General features: G+C 47.1%; 1 protein-coding gene across 3 annotated transcripts in view; it reads right to left on the bottom strand.

Moving 5' to 3' along the window:
• The window catches only part of CLIP4 (CAP-Gly domain containing linker protein family member 4), a 61,893-nt gene that overhangs the window by 28,006 nt on the left and 12,421 nt on the right, over window positions 1-21,466 (bottom strand). For all 3 annotated transcript variants that reach the window (XM_069768362.1, XM_069768361.1, XM_069768363.1), the window contains exons 6-7: window positions 21,058-21,176; window positions 19,172-19,408 (exon numbers count right to left, since the gene is read on the bottom strand). In XM_069768362.1, coding sequence (XP_069624463.1) covers window positions 19,172-19,408; window positions 21,058-21,176 — 356 coding nt within the window. The remainder of the gene's footprint in view (window positions 1-19,171; window positions 19,409-21,057; window positions 21,177-21,466) is intronic.

Raw genomic sequence — 21,466 nt, 5'->3', positions numbered from 1 at the left:
TTGCCGCGCCACCAATTTCCAGTGGCCCCGGAAAAGCTTCCTCATTAAAAATATAATCATCCCCATCATCCTCCTCGTCCTCCTCCTCCTCTTCGCCCGCTACCTCGTCCTGTACACTGCCCTGGCCAGACAATGGCTGACTGTCATCAAGGCTTTCCTCTTCCTCAGCTGCAGACGCCTGATCCTTTATGTGCGTCAAACTTTGCATCAGCAGACGCATTAGGGGGATGCTCATGCTTATTATGGCGTTGTCTGCACTAACCAGCCGTGTGCATTCCTCAAAACACTGAAGGACTTGACACATGTCTTGAATCTTCGACCACTGCACACCTGACAACTCCATGTCTGCCATCCTACTGCCTGCCCGTGTATGTGTATCCTCCCACAAAAACATAACAGCCCGCCTCTGTTCACACAGTCTCTGAAGCATGTGCAGTGTTGAGTTCCACCTTGTTGCAACGTCTATGATTAGGCGATGCTGGGGAAGGTTCAAAGAACGCTGATAGGTCTGCATACGGCTGGAGTGTACGGGCGAACGGCGGATATGTGAGCAAAGTCCACGCACTTTGAGGAGCAGGTCGGATAACCCCGGATAACTTTTCAGGAAGCACTGCACCACCAGGTTTAAGGTGTGAGCCAGGCAAGGAATGTGTTTCAGTTGGTAAAGGGAGATGGCAGCCATGAAATTCCTTCCGTTATCACTCACTACCTTGCCTGCCTCAAGATCTACAGTGCCCAGCCACGACTGCGTTTCTTTCTGCAAGAACTCGGACAGAACTTCCGCGGTGTGTCTGTTGTCGCCCAAACACTTCATAGCCAATACAGCCTGCTGACGTTTGCCAGTAGCTGCCCCATAATGGGAGACCTGGTGTGCAACAGTGGCAGCTGCGGATGGAGTGGTTGTGCGACTGCGGTCTGTGGACGAGCTCTCGCTTCTGCAGGAGGACGAAGAGGAGGAGGAGGGGGTGCGAACGGCTACAGCCAACTGTTTCCTAGACCGTGGGCTAGGCAGAACTGTCCCAAACTTGCTGTCCCCTGTGGACCCTGCATCCACCACATTCACCCAGTGTGCCGTGATGGACACGTAACGTCCCTGGCCATGCCTACTGGTCCATGCATCTGTTGTCAGGTGCACCTTTGTGCTCACAGATTGCCTGAGTGCATGGACGATGCGCTCTTTAACATGCTGGTGGAGGGCTGGGATGGCTTTTCTGGAAAAAAAGTGTCGACTGGGTAGCTCGTAGCGTGGTACAGCGTAGTCCATCAGGGCTTTGAAAGCTTCGCTTTCAACTAACCGGTAGGGCATCATCTCTAACGAGATTAGTCTAGCTATGTGTGCGTTCAAACCCTGTGTACGCGGATGCGAGGCTAAGTACTTCCTTTTTCTAACCATAGTCTCATGTAGGGTGAGCTGGACTGGAGAGCTGGAGATCGTGGAACTAGCGGGGGTGCCGGTGGACATGGCAGACTGAGAGACGGTGGGAGATGGTATTGTTGCCACCGGTGCCCTAGATGCAGTGTTTCCTACTATGAAACTGGTGATTCCCTGACCCTGACGGCTTTGGCCTGGCAAAGAAACCTGCACAGATACTGCAGGTGGTGCGGAAAATGGTGGCCCTACACTGCCGGAAGGGATGTTGCGTTGCTGACTAGCTTCATTGGCCGAGGGTGCTACAACCTTAAGGGACGTTTGGTAGTTAGTCCAGGCTTGCAAATGCATGGTGGTTAAATGTCTATGCATGCAACTTGTATTGAGACTTTTCAGATTCTGTCCTCTGCTTAAGGTAGTTGAACATTTTTGACAGATGACTTTGCGCTGATCAATTGGATGTTGTTTAAAAAAATGCCAGACTGCACTCTTTCTAGCATCGGATACCTTTTCAGGCATTGCAGACTGAGCTTTAACCGGATGGCCACGCTGTCCTCCAACAGGTTTTAGCTTTGCCACGCATTTTGGGCAAGATACGGGCCCGGCAGATGGAACCTGTTGCGATGTTGATGCCTGCTGCGGCCCCTCCTCCTCCGCTTCAGAACTGCTGCCGCCTGCACCCTGTTCCCCCAATGGCTGCCAATCGGGGTCAAGAACTGGGTCATCTATTACCTCTTCTTGTAGCTCGTGTGCAACTTCGTCTGTGTCACCGTGTCGGTCGGTGGTATAGCGTTCTTGATGGGGCAACATAGTCTCATCAGGGTCTGATTCTTGATCAGCACCCTGCGATGGCAATGTTGTGGTCTGAGTCAAAGGACCAGGATAGTAGTCTGGCTGTGGCTGTGCATCAGTGCACTCCATGTCAGATTCAACTTGTAATGGGCATGGACTGTTAACTGCTTCACTTTCTAAGCCAGGGACGGTATGTGTAAAGAGCTCCATGGAGTAACCCGTTGTGTCGCCTGCTGCATTCTTCTCTGTTGTTGTTTTTGCTGAAGAGGACAAGGAAGCGACTTGTCCCTGACCGTGAACATCCACTAACGACGCGCTGCTTTGACATTTACCAGTTTCACGAGAGGAGGCAAAAGAGCTAGAGGCTGAGTCAGCAAGATAAGCCAAAACTTGCTCTTGCTGCTCCGGCTTTAAAAGCGGTTTTCCTACTCCCAGAAAAGGGAGCGTTCGAGGCCTTGTGTAGCCAGACGACGAACCTGGCTCCATAGCTCCAGACTTAGGTGCAATATTTTTTTTCCCACGACCAGCTGATGCTCCACCACTACCACTACCCTCATTACCAGCTGACAATGAACGCCCCCGGCCACGACCTCTTCCACCAGACTTCCTCATTGTTTTAAAAACGTTAACAAACGAACGGTATTTGTTGCTGTCACACAACTTACACGGTGAGCTATAACTTCAGTATGATTTAGCTACCCCTTTACAGGTGGGTGAGACCACAACGAAAATCAGCCACAATGTTACACACTCTGTTGTTGTTGGCAACAAATGAGATGGCACACACGCAGGACTGTCACTGAAGCGCAAATGTAAATATTTATCTCCCACTGATTTGTGTTTGTTTTTTTTAAAAGGGAGACTTCAGAAAAAAAAAAAATTAAAAAAAAATGATTTTTTTCAGGAATAATTTAGAAACCAAAGAAAATAAAATGATTGTTTCAGGGAGAATTTAGAAAACAAATAAAACAAAAAATAGGCTTTCTAGGGCCCACTGAGTGACGGATGACGCACACAGGAGTCAGGAGTGGCACACAAGCCCAGAGGCCAATATTAATCTCCCACTGATTGATTTAGTGATTTTTTTTTGGTAGATTTTGGAACCCAAATCAAGCAAAAAAATTAATAGGCTTTCTATGGCCCACTATTTGTGAGAGAGATGGCACGCTCAGGACTGGCACACAAGCCCAGAGGCCAATATTAATCTCCCATTTTTTTTTTTGTTCCAGGGAAAATTTATAAACCCAATAAAAAAAATAATAATAAATAGGCTTTCTATGGCCCACTATCTGAGAGAGAGAGATGGCACGCTTAGGACTGGCACACAAGCCCAAAGGCCAATATTAATCTCCCACTGATTGATTTATTGATTTTTTCAGGTAGAATTTAGAACCCAAATCAAGCAAAAAAATTAATAGGCTTTCTATGGCCCACTGAGTGAGAGATGGCACACACAGGAGTAAGGAGTGGCACACAAGCCCTGAGGCCAATATTTTTCTCCCACTGATTGATGTTGTGATTTTTTCTGGTAGATTTTGGAACCCAAATCAAGCAAAAAAATAAATAGGCTTTCTATGGCCCACTGAGTGAGAGATGACACAGACAGAGATGGCACTCTAGCAGAAATGTCAATCTTAATCTCCCACAAAAAAAAAAAAAAAAAGGAACGGTCCTTCAATTACTATCTCCCTGCAGTAATCTCAGCCAGGTATGGCAGGCAGCAATAAGGAGTGGACTGATGCACAAATTAAATAAAAAGTGTGTACAAACCAAAAAGATAGCTGTGCAGAAAGGAAGGAACAAGAGGATTTGTGCTTTGAAAAAAGCAGTTGGTTTGCACAGCGGCGTACACACAGCAATGCAGCTATCAGGGAGCCTTCTAGGGCAGCCCAATGAGCTACAGCGCTGAGGAAAAAAAAAAAAAATGTAGCTTCCACTGTCCCTGCACACCGAAGGTGGTGTTGGGCAGTGGAAATCGCTACAGCACAAGCGGTTTGGTGGTTAATGGACCCTGCCTAATGCTATCCCTGCTTCTGATGAAGCGGCAGCAACCTCTCCCTAAGCTCAGATCAGCAGCAGTAACATAGCGGTCGGCGGGAACGCCCCTTTATAGCCCCTGTGACGCCGCGGACAGCAAGCCAATCACTGCAATGCCCTTCTCTAAGATGGTGGGGACCAGGACCTATGTCATCACGCTGCCCACACTCTGCGTTTACCTTCATTGGCTGAGAAATGGCGCTTTTCGCGTAATTGAAACGCGACTTTGGCGCGAAAGTCGCGTACCGCATGGCCGACCACGCACAGGGGTCGGATCGGGTTTCATGAAACTCGACTTCGCCAAAAGTCGGCGACTTTTGAAAATGTTCGACCCGTTTCGCTCAACCCTAGTAGTGACCTCTAAAATCATGTCACCAGGTTATTTTTACAGTTTATTAAATGATGCAAAAACAATCATGGAATTTTTTTGCGTTTTCTTCGCCATTTCACCTCACTCATTTTGTTTTCCCCTGTTTTTCAGTACATAGTATGGTAAAAATGAATGGAGCCAATCAAAACGCCAACTCGTCCTGCAAGAGATAAGAAGCCCTCGTGTGGCGATGGGGACGGAAAAATGAAAAAATAAAAAAAAAGTTCTACCACTTTGAAAAAGGGAGGAAAAAAAATACAATGAAAAATAAATAAAAATTATGTTTATATCTTTGTCTTTTTAGCCTTTTAGGGACTTATGTAGCGTAAACCCGCCTTTTATCACCACCGAGAAGATTTCTGAAGATTAAGAAAACAATTAAAATCCAGTAGCAGATAAAGAAAACGGAAAAATTGACTTATTATAAGAAGTGAGCGGCGTTCGTTTCCCAGCGGGTAATTACACCCTGCTACCCCCATTGTCCCAGAAAACAAGGACAGCTGGCACCGGCTGCACAGCGCCAGCCGCTGATTGTTTGGTAGAAGGAGAAATCGGAGCCATATGGAAAGTACGGGCTGTGCCGCCATCGCACATATGGAGGGACCAGAGCTGTCAATTGGTCGTATTATCGAGGTCGGGGTTATTAAAGCTGAATAAACCCATGTAGCAAAATGAGACACAGATGCTTCGTTATATGTTAATGGGGTTGGCCGGAATCGTGAGGCGAGGGTCACTGGTGACATCGCGTCTACACATACCTGCCAGGATGCACACGCCCTACAGACCCGTGCGTGTACCGCCACCTCTATGTTCCTCCGGTCACAGCTGGAATTATGTAGACAAGTGTCGTAGACAGGACGCCCCTTTAAAGAAGCGTTTCTCCTCCTCCTATCCCGGTTTTTATCATCTTAATATACTGCAATCATATTACACAGCACTGTGCACTTACAATTGTACATTTTACCTTTCTTCTCCTTCTAATTCTTTTTTTCCATTAGGTCTATGATATCACGTCATTAAAAACTGACGAGCTGAATCCTTCTACGCTCTATGTAGAAACAGGAGGTCAATTTTCCCTGCACGAATCATAAGTCACTGCAAAAGTCCTTGGCAGCAGGGGGAGAAGGCAGCAGCTGGGTCAGGAGGTGAAGTGGGGAATGATTTCTACAAGGCACCAGAGACTTCCTGTTTCCACATAGAGCAGAGAAAAGAAGAATTATCTGGGTAGAAAGGAAAAATGAGCAATTGTAAGTCTACGATGCTGTATAATATAATGATTGCAATATATAAACGGGGATAAATGCTTTGGTGGGAGGAGGAGTAAAAGGGTTGTTTTAAACAGGACGTTTCTGCAGCATATTTTATTAGAACTAGGAGAGGAGGAGGGGTTTGTCTCTATGTAAAGTCTTGTCTAAAGTCCACTTTAAGGGAGGATATTAGCGAAGGGAATGAGGATGTCGAGTCCATATGGGTTGAAATTCATGGAGGGAAAAATGGTAACAAAATTCTCATTGGGGTCTGTTACAAACCCCCAAATATAACAGAAAGCATGGAAAGTCTACTTCTAAAGCAGATAGATGAAGCTGCAACCCATAATGAGGTCCTGGTTATGGGGGACTTTAACTACCCGGATATTAACTGGGAAACAGAAACCTGTGAAACCCATAAAGGCAACAGGTTTCTGCTAATAACCAAGAAAAATTATCTTTCACAATTGGTGCAGAATCCAACCAGAGGAGCAGCACTTTTAGACCTAATACTATCTAATAGACCTGACAGAATAACAAATCTGCAGGTGGTCGGGCATTTAGGAAATAGCGACCACAATATTGTGCAGTTTCACCTGTCTTTCACTAGGGGGACTTGTCAGGGAGTCACAAAAACATTGAACTTTAGGAAGGCAAAGTTTGAACAGCTTAGAGATGCCCTTAATCTGGTAGACTGGGACAATATCCTCAGAAATAAGAATACAGATAATAAATGGGAAATGTTTAAGAACATCCTAAATAGGCAGTGTAAGCGGTTTATACCTTGTGGGAATAAAAGGACTAGAAATAGGAAAAACCCAATGTGGCTAAACAAAGAAGTAAGACAGGCAATTAACAGTAAAAAGAAAGCATTTGCACTACTAAAGCAGGATGGCACCATTGAAGCTCTAAAAAACTATAGGGAGAAAAATACTTTATCTAAAAAACTAATTAAAGCTGCCAAAAAGGAAACAGAGAAGCACATTGCTAAGGAGAGTAAAACTAATCCCAAACTGTTCTTCAACTATATCAATAGTAAAAGAATAAAAACTGAAAATGTAGGCCCCTTAAAAAATAGTGAGGAAAGAATGGTTGTAGATGACGAGGAAAAAGCGAACATATTAAACACCTTCTTCTCCACGGTATTCACGGTGGAAAATGAAATGCTAGGTGAAATCCCAAGAAACAATGAAAACCCTATATTAAGGGTCACCAATCTAACCCAAGAAGAGGTGCGAAACCGGCTAAATAAGATTAAAATAGATAAATCTCCGGGTCCGGATGGCATACACCCACGAGTACTAAGAGAACTAAGTAATGTAATAGATAAACCATTATTTCTTATTTTTAGTGACTCTATAGCGACAGGGTCTGTTCCGCAGGACTGGCGCATAGCAAATGTGGTGCCAATATTCAAAAAGGGCTCTAAAAGTGAACCTGGAAATTATAGGCCAGTAAGTCTAACCTCTATTGTTGGTAAAATATTTGAAGGGTTTCTGAGGGATGTTATTCTGGATTATCTCAATGAGAATAACTGTTTAACTCCATATCAGCATGGGTTTATGAGAAATCGCTCCTGTCAAACCAATCTAATCAGTTTTTATGAAGAGGTAAGCTATAGACTGGACCACGGTGAGTCATTGGACGTGGTATATCTCGATTTTTCCAAAGCGTTTGATACCGTGCCGCACAAGAGGTTGGTACACAAAATGAGAATGCTTGGTCTGGGGGAAAATGTGTGTAAATGGGTTAGTAACTGGCTTAGTGATAGAAAGCAGAGGGTGGTTATAAATGGTATAGTCTCTAACTGGGTTACTGTGACCAGTGGGGTACCGCAGGGGTCAGTATTGGGACCTGTTCTCTTCAACATATTCATTAATGATCTGGTAGAAGGTTTACACAGTAAAATATCGATATTTGCAGATGATACAAAACTATGTAAAGCAGTTAATACAAGAGAAGATAGTATTCTGCTACAGATGGATCTGGATAAGTTGGAAACTTGGGCTGAAAGGTGGCAGATGAGGTTTAACAATGATAAATGTAAGGTTATACACATGGGAAGAGGGAATCAATATCACCATTACACACTGAACGGGAAACCACTGGGTAAGTCTGACAGGGAGAAGGACTTGGGGATCCTAGTTAATGATAAACTTACCTGGAGCAGCCAGTGCCAGGCAGCAGCTGCCAAGGCAAACAGGATCATGGGGTGCATTAAAAGAGGTCTGGATACACATGATGAGAGCATTATACTGCCTCTGTACAAATCCCTAGTTAGACCGCACATGGAGTACTGTGTCCAGTTTTGGGCACCGGTGCTCAGGAAGGATATAATGGAACTAGAGAGAGTACAAAGGAGGGCAACAAAATTAATAAAGGGGATGGGAGAACTACAATACCCAGATAGATTAGCGAAATTAGGATTATTTAGTCTAGAAAAAAGACGACTGAGGGGCGATCTAATAACCATGTATAAGTATATAAGGGGACAATACAAATATCTCGCTGAGGATCTGTTTATACCAAGGAAGGTGACGGGCACAAGGGGGCATTCTTTGTGTCTGGAGGAGAGAAGGTTTTTCCACCAACATAGAAGAGGATTCTTTACTGTTAGGGCAGTGAGAATCTGGAATTGCTTGCCTGAGGAGGTGGTGATGGCGAACTCAGTCGAGGGGTTCAAGAGAGGCCTGGATGTCTTCCTGGAGCAGAACAATATTGTATCATACAATTATTAGGTTCTGTAGAAGGACATAGATCTGGGTACTTATTATGATGGAATATAGGCTGAACTGGATGGACAAATGTCTTTTTTCGGCCTTACTAACTATGTTACTATGTTAGAACTGTGCCGTTCCTCTGTTATTCCTCCTGAAAATATAGGAATCAACTGTTTGTAGAGTCACATAAGCAACGGGAATACCCAGAAGTAATTTTTTCCATATATTTCCGGCACAAAATTTTACATTAGGAAGAAAAAAAAATTGACATGTGAAATGTCAGTAAAAATGAAGAAAACCTAAAAAACTAAATGCTGCAGAACTCCAGATCCACACTAGTAAACATGACGAGGGAGCCCCCTGGTGGCCACGTCACCCTGCAACACAAATTGTGTGTGGCGCTTACTGGACCAATTAATCTGGCTTCAATCATCCTCCGCTCTAATTGCACCTACAAATGCTGTGCGGCTACATATCATAAAGCCCCAAAATATCCGGCTGTAATCTCCTCGTCACATTCTGACATGTTAATTGCTCAGAGATTGGGAAAACACATCACTCACCAAGAAGTGAATCGTAAAGTGCAATGGATGCACGGGGAAATCAAAAGCAAAGCAGAGAGCCATAAATATGCCTCTTCTTCACACCCTCCTCTGCTGCCACTAACGAGCAAAAGGACAGAAGGGGAACTCGGCGTCTACGCTCCCGGGGATAATTATGGACATGAAGACAATCAGGTGGGCAGCAAGGCGCATCAGCAATACCCCAGTGATTCCCCCTCAGTCTCTGCATTTTTTCATCCCCATTTAGTTCCAAATTACAATAAAAACTGAGAAGGATATAAAGAAATCCCCTCAGTCTTCGCTCAGCAATGTCCCAACTGGCTGCAGCAGGATCCTCTCCCCTCTGCCCTGCCTACTCCATTGCTCAACCCCTTTCTAAAGGTACCGTCACATTTAGCGACGCTGCAGCGATATAGACAACGATGCCGATCGCTGCAGCGTCGCTGTTTAGGTCGTTGTGTGGTCGCTGGAGAGCTGTCACACAGACAGCTCTCCAGTGACCAACGATGCCGGTAACCAGGGTAAACATCGGGTTACTAAGCGCAGGGCCGCGCTTAGTAACCCGATGTTTACCCTGGTTACCATTGTAGAAGTAAAAAAAAAAAAAAAAAAAAAAACAGTACATACTTACATTCCGGTGTCTGTCTCCCGGCGTCAGCTTCCCTGCACTGGGTCAGCGTCGGCCGGCCGTAAAGCAGAGCACAGCGGTGACGTGATGGTTGGCCGGCGCTGACAGTACAGGGAAGCTGATGCCGGGGGACAGACACTGGAATGTAAGTATGTAGTGTTTTTTTTTTTTTTTTTACTTTTACAATGGTAACCAGGGTAAACATCGGGTTACTAAGCGCGGCCCTGCGCTTAGTAACCCGATGTTTACCTTGGTTACCAGTGAACACATCGCTGGATCGTTGGTGAGGCAGCAGCTCGGGCGGTTGGCGACGCGGCGGCAGCTCGGGCGGTTGTGAGGATTGAATATTACATGATAATGGGTATTAGACCTACTGGTAATTCGGTTTCCAGGAGTCCATCCTGACAACACCCTGGAGGACATCCTCATCCTCCTTGCAGGGACAGGAAACAACACACGAGAGATTAAAAGGTCCCACTCCGCCCCCTTTCCTTTAGTGTTTGGACAAGTACCACACCATGGATAGATGCAATTTGAATTCTTTTAATTAACCAAATCATATTACAGCATATGAAATAGTATACACGGGGGGGGGGAAGTAACGGTGCTGTCAGGATGGACTCCTGGAAACAGAATTACTGGTAGATCTAATACCCATTTTCCAGGACGTCCCCCTGACAGCACCCTGGAGAATACCAAAGAAAACTCCCTTAGGGTGGGATTACTGCTTGGAGAACCATTCTCAGAAATGACGTTTGCTGACCTGCTACCACATCAAGTTTATAATGTTTACAGAATGTATTCACAATGCCCCAGGTCACGGCTTTGCATATCTGTTCTAATGAGGCTCCTGCACGTTCAGCCCATGATGCTGACATGGCCCTAGTAGAATGCGCTTTTATCCCTACTGGGCAGTCTACCCCTTCAGATGAATAGGCTTTAGAAATTACTGTTGTGATCATCTAGCTATAGATGCTTTGGAAGCTTTTTTACCCCTATTTTTACCCGCAAAAAGGATAGATTAGGTTCCTTCCTCCAGGTACCAGTGGCCTCTAGATAATCTATTACAGCTCGTCTAACATCCAAGGAATGTAAAGACTGCTCCTTTGCATTTGAGGCGTTTTCGAAAAAAGGAGGGTAAAATTATTTCCTGGTTCCGATTTTGCACTGATGCTATCTTTGGGATAAAAGATGGGTCTAGCCTTAAAATTATGTGGTCATCGCGGATCTGTAGGTACGGGTCTCTAATAGATAGAGCCTGAATCTCCCCCACTCTTAGCTGTTGTAATGGCCACTAGGAAGGCTGTCTTCCAGGTGCGAAAAGAGATGGGCATATTTTCATCAAGGGTAAAAGGCTCTTTACAAAGAGCCCTAAAGACTACGTTTAAGTCCCTGAGGGGAGACAACTGCCTAATAGTGGGGCGCAATCTCTGGATGGCTTTAACAAACCTAATTACCCAAGGGTGAGAGGCCAAAGGGGAGTTCAAGTAAGTGCTGAGGGCCGAAATCTGTACCTTAAGGGTACTAGGCCCAAGACCCATGTTGAACCCTGCCTGAAGAAAATCCAGGACTCTAGGGACATCAGGGATCTCTGCTACAACGGTGGACCTGCCACCCTCCATGCAGTAGTTTTTCCAGATCTTGTAGATCGCTAAAGTCACTGGTTTCCTACTAGCTTGTATAGTGGAAATGACTGGATCCGATAAACCTTGGACTTTCAAGATGTCCCTTTCAGGATCCATGCTGAGAGGTGTAATCTTCCCGGGTTCTGATGTAAGACCGGACCCTGATGGATGATGTCCTTCCACAGAGGAAGCTTGATTGGGTTCTCTAAAGCCATGGATCCCAGCACCGGGAACCAGCTTCTTTTCGGCCAGAATGGAACAATTAACAAGACTCTTGCTTTGTCTTCCTGGCTTTTTCTGAGTAACACCGGAATAACAGCTATCGGGGGAAAGGCGTAGGAGAGAGGTTCGTCCCATGTCTGGCTTAGGGCGTCGACTGCTTCTGGCATGTCTGAAGGATTCAGAGAATAAAATCTGGGCACCTTTGAATTTTTCCTTGTGGCAAACAAATCTATTCTGGGAGTTCCCCAATGGTGGCACAATAGTTGGAAAACTTCCTGATTTAGTTCCCACTCTGTCGAACAGATTTCTCTTCTGCTTAGATAGTCGGCCAAGACGTTTTGTGATCCTTCCAGGTGCACCGCTGTTATGGAAAGAACCGTATTCTCTGCCCATAGAAATATTTTGTGTGCTAAATCTTGTAGCTCTCTGTGTCTGGGACCTCCCTGGTGTCTCCGAAATGATACTTCCGTCATGCTGTCCGTCAGAACTTTCACATGCTTGTTTTTTTTTTTTTTTAAATCGGGAACGATTTTGCAGCGCCCCAGAGTCCTGGTCGTTGCAGTAATGTCGCTCTGCCACTAAGGGGAGTGATGTTATGTCTGATTGCACTAAAGTAGTTCACCTGACCAGGTATCACAGTCACACACTACACTTCACACTCCGGCCACCAGGGGGAGCAAAAGGCCGGGATAGGAAGTTAGAGAGAACGCAGCCTGGGAGAGCTCCAGGGAGGTCCTGTCAGGGGTGGGTTCCTGGCAGGTACCTAGCAGAAATGACAGATCGTTACGGAGCCGCGCCTGCACTACCTTGCGGCGGCATCCTAAGGAAGGACACGAAGTGAAGGATATTGTGGAGAAGTGAGAAACGAAATCGCAGCACAAGGAGATAACCAGTAGGAGTCGTGTCCCGAGAACGGCAACATCCTACTGAGGCGCGTAGCCGGAACGCCGAGGAAGTAACAGACTTCAAGCATTACTTCAAACAGCGGCAGGACAGTTGATTATAGGTTGGCTGTCTACCTTACATCACCTAAGCAGACATAGGGGGCAAACGTGGAGAGGGGCGTCTTTAGGGTCCCAGAATAGCTCCGAGCCTTACCGTCAAACGGGTGCATCCTAGCCAGATAAACTTGGGGGACGGAGAGAAAGAGAAAGAACAGATACGAAAGTTGTGAGGACTATCCTGAATGCTCAGCAGGGTAGCACTACAACACACAGGTGCTAGTTGGTAGGCACTGATCTCCACCTGCAAAGGGAACTCTGGATGTGCCGGTCTCAGACAGCCCTGTTAACAGTGCTCTGGATTGCGGATCCCGAAGTCTTCAGTAAAAAGGTAAAGAGACTGCAACCCTGCGTCCTTGTTATTAACTGCGCCTCACATCATCGCCACCTACACTACTGGGAAGCCCTGGGGATATACTTCACCTGTGGGAAGGTATACCATCTAGCTGCCATTCCATCACCCCAGCGGACCCCTAAGCAGCGTCGGTCACCCTGACCGAACACCACAGGTGGCGTCACGAACCCTTGACAAACTTTCATCACCCCTTTTATTGGACGCCCCTTAGCAGGGTCACGGACCGGGTCCAGCCACCGTGACAACCCCAGCACCGAGACAGAGAGGACCGGTACAGAGTTCCCCGCGGCCCTGCGTCTGGGGGCGATCCAACTTCCCCTTAAGGTTTCCCAGACTGCATAAAGTTCCCTGAAGTTTGATGACTTGTAGCTGATGTCTTCGGGCCACCTGCCCTGAAAGAAGTTTCCCTCTATATGCGCTCCCCATCCCTACTGGCTGGCGTCTGTGGTGATTACCACACAAGGGGACGGAATCCACAAGACACCTGTTCTTAGGTTGCTGAATTGGGTCCACCATAGTAACGATCATCTCACTCCTGTTTAACGTCGCATTGATCTGTCTAAAGACATCCGCTGACGATCCCATACTGAGAGTACTTGTCTCTGTAATGGTCTTGAGAGGGCTTGGGCCCACCTGACACAGGTGATACATGCTGTCATTATTCCTAGAATTTTCATGGCTGATCTTATGGTAACCCGATGCTTCAGAAACTCTGTAACCATCTTCCTTACTGATTCCTGCTTTTCTCTTGGTAGAAAAGATTGTTTGCAAGGCGAGTCCAGAAGTACTTCCAGGAATACTTTTCGAAACTCGGGCTTCAGGTGTGACTTCTTCCGGTTGACCACGCAGCCAAGGTGTTCCATCACCGTAATGGTTCGATCTCTGTGTAGGATTAAAGTGTCTGCAGATCGGGCCACCAGAAGAAAATTGTCCAAATAAGGAATTATTGTAATGAAATTGGAGGTGGCAGGTGCGGTCTGGTAGGCTTATGCCGGGATCACACATGCGAGAAACACGTCCGTGTCTCGCATGTGATAATCCAAGCTCTGGCGCCGGCACTCCACAGCAGAGCGTGCGGCTCCATGTGTTGCTATGCGGCCGCACGTTCCACTCCACAGTGCCGGCGCCAGAGCTTGGATTTCACATGCGAGACACGGACGTGTTTCTCGCATGTGTGATCCCAGCCTTACAGAGAATCTCAGAAGTTCCTGAGAAGTTGGATGGATCGGAACCTGATAGTAAGCACTCTTCAGGTCGAGAGTGCACATTACTGAGTTTTTGTTTATGAGGTGGATGGTTGATCTTATGGATTCCATCCTAAACCTCTTGTATTTGACCCAAAAATTTAACGGTTTTAGATTTAGGATTGTGCGCGATTCCCCTGACAGTTTTGGGATTGAAAATAGGGATGAGTAGTGACCTCTGCCTCTTTCTGATGAGGGAACCCATACTATAACTTTGGAGCAGACTAGCTCCTGAAGGTCCGCCAACATTGAGGAGTCGGCCGTAACGATGGTAGGTGAGATATATCTTTGAGGCGGGGGAAAGACAAGTTCTATTTTGCAGCCTTCTGATATTATATTTAAGACATTCGTTTTCGGTGATATATCTCCAGTTGTTTACAAAACAACTGAGTCTGCCCCCTATACCTATGGCGTCATTGCCTTCTAGATCTGGAGCTAGATCCAAAAAGGAAATTTTTCCCCCTTCTGCTCTGAGTATAGGAACTCCTATAGGTATCTATTGGATTTCCATTGTTCTCTATAAGCAGGTTGTTTGCGAGGCGGCGGCCTCCTCCGAAAAAGTGTAAGAGGGTGGTGCTGTTATGGACAGTAAGGAACACGCTGTCACTTTAAGAGGCTACACCCCCTTGTCTGGCGTGATGGAATGTTCTGCTTCTCCCCTGCAATAATGGTTGTAATGAACTACTCTGCAGAGTGCAGGTGTGGAGCTGGAGCAGCGTGTGTGAGCTGAGGGTGCTGCAGAGAGGACTTCTTGTGCTGATAGCTGAAAGAGAAAAAGTGTGTCCTGATATAGCTGCAAGAGAGCCACGAAGATACAGAGAAAGGGATTTACAGTTTCAAGGAGCATCCCTAGGATCCAGAAGCAAGGAGAAGACCACGTTTCACAGAGCCGACAGAAAGCCGTGCACACCACCATATTAGACTGCTGGGGGCCCCCCTGGGACTGGACCTGATTCTCCAACATTACCGTGAGTCTGGTCCTGTTTGATGCACCTGTTAGGGCCTAGTGTAGGCTTCAGTCTGTTATACAGTAGCTGGAGCACCGTGCTATTTTACGGAAAAGAAAGTTTATTGCTCTTGTAAATTGTCTTTTGCCATTGTATACCCCTGCTTGCATCTTCCTCATTCCCTTCATTCCTTGCCTTCCAATAAATCTACCCTTTGTTGCTTGCACCTCATCTTGTGTACAGTAGTCTTCCTGCACCGTGGTGGTCCCCCGGCCATCGCTTCAAAGGCAGAAAAAAATTTCGGTTTCTCCTCAGGAAACCCTTTCTTACTATCAGACGCAAACTGTAGGAGGTCATCTAAAGCCTGGCCAAATACCCTGGACCCTGAGAAGGGTATGGCGCACAATTTATTTTTGGAGGCATTATCCCCCTACCAGGATTTAAGCCAAATAGCTCTACGAGTTGCATTAGACAAAGAGCTGTTCCTGGCAGCAAATCGCACAGATGCAGCCGAAGTATCAGCCAGGAAGGCGGTGGCAGATTTTATAATAGGAAGAGAAGAAATTATTTCAGCCCACGGGGCCTTATTCACTAAATGTTCTTCTAACTGCACCATCCACAGGAACATGGATCTGGCCACCAAAGTGGCCGCTATATTAGTCCGTATCAGGGCTGCTGATGCTTCCCAAGCTCGGCGCAGGAGAATATCCTCCTTCTGGTCCATAGCATCTCTTAGACTTGAGTCCTCGAAAGGAATGGATGTCTTTTTTGTAACCTTAGCTACAGATACATCAACCATAGGGATTTCATCCCATGTCTTGATATCGTCTGGGTCGAATAGTAGACGGCCTTTAAACTCCCGAGACATCACTAATCTCCGCTCTGCCTCCTTCCATTCTTGTAATATCATGAGACGGATATGTTCGCTTACAGGGAACACTATAATGACTGTCTGCCTCTGAGATGTAAGACCTCCGAACATTAAATCCTGCCTGGACTGTGGACGCGGAACCTCCATCATCTGCATACTGCCGGTACCAGGTCTTCCGTATCCTCCAGCGGAAAAAGATACTTTCTGCTCTGATCCTGATCCTCTAATGAAAGTTCACCTTCCTCTTGGTCAGAGTCCTTAAAATCTGACTCTCCTCCTCTGAAGATAGATCCAGATCTCTCTGCTCCGGGTCCCATCTAGGTCTTTTACGTCTCAGGCCTGGACTGGAAGGGCGCTGCTGTGATATAGATGCTAAGGAAGCTTGCACTTCCTCGTTGATTAAGCTCCTCATTTCAGACAGGAGGGATGGTTGTTCCTCTTGTACGACCTTGGAAATGCAGGAGCTGCAGAGGGCTTTTTTTGTAGGCATCTGGCAGTTTTACATGGCATATGGAGCAACGGTTAGACTTTGCCGAGGCCTTGCCTGGCTTTTTAGCTGTTCGAGAGGGTGCCTGTGAGATATCCTTATCCTAGACGACACAAGAATAGGGATAGTCAGGGCTATGCTGAGTGTCTAAGTGCGTGTCCCGGTGCATCTGCGCTATGTGCACTTACCCCTGTGTCCTCACTCCTGTTCTCCATATCTTCTTTTGTTTCAGGCATCCGGACCCTGCAGGGCGGACTGTGCTGCGTTGTCTGCAAGTCTGATGTCAGCGACGCTCACCCTCAGAGTGCTCTCTACCATGGGGAATCTGCGCCGGATCGATCGCTCACGATACCGACAGTAGCGCTGCAGATACTTCCGCGTTATCATATGAAGACGGCGACCGGATGTAGGTGCTGACGTCACCGGAAGTGACGCTTTACTGCTTCCGCCGGCCCCTCCGCGTCTCTGCAGGGAACGCAAGATTCCGGGCGCCTCTTCTCTCCGGACATGGCGCCTGAGCCGAGAGCCTCCCACCGGGAGGAGCGGCTCTTACCCAGGAGCCTGTCAGCTCACTGGTCTCTGGAGCAGAGGGACTCCCCACCGGGAAGTTTCGGCCAAAAGGCCACTTGGCAGAGGGAAGGGTATTGGACCAGCCGCACAATCCCCCTGAGCCCTCAGGTAAGCTGCTCGCTGCGCTCTCGTGTGTCCCTCCAAGCAGGGACAGGAAAAACATTAAGGAAAGGGGGCGGAGTGGGACCTTTTAATCTCTCGTGTGTTGTTTCCAGTCCCTTCAAGGAGGAGGAGGACATCCTCCAGGGTGCTGTCAGCGGGACGTCCTGGAAAGTGGGAGATTAGGTCAGAGATATAGGGAGGGGACAGGTTGTGGATGGCTTTGTAGTTCAGTGTTAGTAGTTTGAACTGGATTCGTTGGGGAATTGGGAGCCAGTGGAGGAATTTGCAGAGGGGAGAAGCAGGGGATGAGAGAGGTGGATTAGCCGGGCAGCAGAGTTGAGGACAGACTGGAGCGGTGCAAGAGAGTTAACGGGGAGGCCACAGAGGAGGGTGTTGCAGTAATCGAGGCGGGAGATGATGAGAGCATGCACAAGAGTTTTGGTAGATTGTGGGCTGAGGAAGGGACAGATTCTGGCAATATTTTTGAGTTGGAGGTGACAGGAGGTGGCAAGAGTTTGGACGTGAAGTTTGAAGGACAGGGCAGAGTCGAGAGTTACCCCGAGGCAGCGGATTTCAGGTGCGGGAGAGAGCATGATGCCATTTACCGTGATAGATCAGGTAGGCACTGATATTAGCGCATTTTACAGCACAATTGGTGGTCTTGTATTTATTTCTATGTAGCTACATAGTGGGCCCTAAGAATGATTTTCTCTGGTGGGCCCAAGGTGCTCCAGTCCGACACTGATGGGACGTCTCACTCAGCGGACACAAACAGTCTACTGGTCACCACTGACAGCCGGCGGCACCACTGGCAGCCATCAGATACCATGGACAGCAGGCGGTCACCCCAGACAGCAGGCAGTCATCACAGACAGCCGGTGGGCGCCACAGACAGCCATCAGATACCACAGACAGCAGGCGGTCACCACGGACAGCGGGCGGTCACCACGGACAGCCAGCAGACACCACGGACAGCGGGCAGGCATGGCTGGAGGGTATCCCCCCCCAAATGATGCATCTAGAATTTCAATGCCTGAGGTTTTGTTTTAAGACAGTGGCGACATTTTTCTCTTCTCTTTCCCAAATGTAAACATATGAACGCTCGGCTGAGTCGAGCATCACACAGCTGAGGGTTTGAGACAATTGTATCCTGTGTAGACAATACTCTGTCTATCCCGGATACATTTTCAGCCTATCCCGGATACATTTTCAGCCTACCCCGGATACATTTTCAGCCTACCCCGGATACATTTTCAGCCTACCCCGGATACATTTTCAGCCTACCCCGGATACATTTTCAGCCTACCCCGGATACATTTTCAGCCTACCCCGGATACATTTTCAGCCTACCCCGGATACATTTTCAGCCTACCCCGGATACATTTTCAGCCTACCCCGGATACATTTTCAGCCTACCCCGGATACATTTTCAGCCTACCCCGGATACATTTTCAGCCTACCCCGGATACATTTTCAGCCTACCCCGGATACATTTTCAGCCTACCCCGGATACATTTTCAGCCTACCCCGGATACATTTTCAGCCTACCCCGGATACATTTTCAGTCTTAGGTCTGCACAGGATAAACAACAATCTTCTCATTCACTGTCGGCAAGCAGAGATCTTAGCACACTTTTATATACATAAAAACAGCAGGTACTCACCCTCCCGGACTCCCTGCTGCTGCTCTGCTCTCAGTGTTTTGGTTGCAGCTGTAACATCACTTCACAGCTGCAGCCGATCAATGTGGAGGGCAGTAATTGGCTGCAGTCAAACATTTGGGGTCCACTTTTCTTAAAAAGTGTAAAACCCCTTTAAAAAAAAGGATAAGGAACTGAAACGATCTCTATTAGAAAGTTGCATTTTTCATTCTACAATGCTTTTCTAACTATCTGGGTTGAAGCTGGAATATGTTTAATATCCTGGCCATGAAGAGGTTAATGTTTCGGATCAGGGGCTGACAGCTGTGTGACTGTACGTGCTGGCATCCGTGGCCATCAATCACACAGGGAGGTAGTTACCTTCTGCCCGGCTATCAGCACCCGGTCTCCCAGCTTCAGACCGGACGACTGGAGCGACGTGTTTCCCGGCAGGTTGTCATATTTGGGGAGGGAGATTTCTGAGAGATCACACAGCAAGGGCATGGCATCCAGCAGGATCTGTTTGATCTCTTTTGCTACGGCAGCTGCGTCCGCCATCTCCAGTGGCATGTCCACGGGGTCAGGAACCACATCCGCTGGGACACGGCCTTGGTCGTCCTGTAGAGAAACAAAGAGCTGAGTGACTGGGAAGTCCTGGATAAAACATGCTCCAGGAGGAAGGAGTCTTCTCAATGCACAGTGTCCTCAGTATTCATGAGCGGTGAGCAAACCCGCCCACGCCGGCTGATTGATTCCTTCCCGTGCACAGGAATAAAGGGAAAGCTGTCAATCAGTGGCAGCAGGGTGGAGCCAAGCAGCTCATGAATACAAGACAGTGCTGCATCTGATAAAGTATCTCACTGAAATCTGACAGATTCTCTTTAAACGGCTTTATCAATGTCAATAAACTTTGATCACCACATAAAAAAAAAAAAAAGTTTTGAGACCTTGTTATATACTTTGACTTGTAAGATAATATCATTTGTAATGTCCCTGCTTGCTGTCCGAATAAAATATTAAAAATTCAGGGGCCAAAAATTTGTCCCGACTTAAAGGGGTTGTTCAATCAGAATATATTGAAGATGTATCCTTGGGATGGAGGATTCAATAACAGATCTGTGTGACACCCCCCCCCCCCCCCGATCAGCTGCACAACAGCTTTTGACTCCCACCGATCTGATACTGACTTCTTATCCTACGGATAAGCTTGCGTTTATTACTCGTATTCAGAGTCTGAGACCCCATGCTGGCGCAGATCTACTTTCATACAGCTGAGGGTCTGTCACCTTGTATCAGTCAGGCAGGTCCAAAACGCGCGTCGGGGTGGACACACATGCTGTTGTGCTGTTTGCTCTGTGGTGTCTCTATCAGGTATGCACTAATTAATCCAATGCCTGTATACTAATTGTGCCTTTCTGCACTCACATGGCCTAGCTATATTACTGGCTTGGACCACCCGCAATCAGACCCTATCACTTGGTACTGACTCTGGACTCCTAAAACAGAATGTTCCGACAATCGCCTCATTAGGAGGATGTGACTTAGCATGAGCAACAATCGGCATTTGGATCATTAGGAGGACAGAACTGAGTGTGACCACAGGCATTCGGCTCATTAGGAGGATGTGACTGAGCATGTGCTCCGCAGGCACTCGGCTCATTAGAAGGATGTGCACATTGCTATACTCTCAACACCAGGTGGCGCTATACTAATGTATGTCAACTTTTAAGTGAATGGCAATTATTATTCCTGTTTTATTATCTATTCAATAATTCTGATAATTATTGGTGGGACGACCCCATTCATAGAGGTTTTTTCATGCTTTTGTACACCAAAATGGAGGGGTTGGTGTTATATATTTTAAATTAGATAAAATAATCTTACAAATTAAAAGAAAAAAAAAAAAAAAAAAAAGAACAAACACAATAGTGACAAGTGTTAGAAGTCATAGGCACAGAAATAAAGTGTCATTTCCTGTGCAGAGCATTTCCATCCCACACATGAGAAGATCTGATGACTGCACAATAGGACAGAATAACTAGAATTAACCCTGCAGTGACTGGGGATATTCCCAGGGCATGAGAGTTGCGCTGATGCTGGACCCCACCGGTCTCCTATCTGTTGTTCTAAGGCATTAGCTCGGTTTCAGTATAGTATCGGATTAAAGGAACCTTTATTGTGCACTGCAGAGCATAGACTGTATAATGATGCACTAATATGTATTGGAGCGGAGGGGCTTGTGCTGGCCCACGCTCTCCTCCTCTTACCCGGAAGGCAGGATTGGCTCTGTATTCCAGCAGGGCTTTCACGGCTCCCAAGCACAGGTTTGAAGCGGCGATGTGCAGCGCCGTGCCGAAATCAAAGTCACTACAGGTGGCATCGACATCTGAAAGAAATAAAACGGTTACAGCGGGCGGCAGAGACACACGACTGGAGGAAATGTCACTTATCTCTGCAGACAGGAAAAAAAAACACAACATTAGATTCATGTAATAAATCACAGAGGGAGGCAGAAATGCTCCACAGCGGCCGTCCACATGGAGCTGTCCTCCATGAAAAGCCGTCATGCCGAGGCCAACGCCGAAAATAAACCACCTGTGGCGGTACTAAATCTGAAGGTGAGGTGGGGTACAGACAGTGTAAGCTGATGATGGTGGCCATGTCCCTGCAGCATTC

This window comes from Ranitomeya imitator, chromosome 5 (assembly GCF_032444005.1).
Source record: "Ranitomeya imitator isolate aRanImi1 chromosome 5, aRanImi1.pri, whole genome shotgun sequence".
NCBI lineage: Eukaryota > Metazoa > Chordata > Amphibia > Anura > Dendrobatidae > Ranitomeya > Ranitomeya imitator.
Note: the sequence above shows the minus strand (reverse complement) of the source record. Positions and strands in the feature narration are given on the sequence as shown.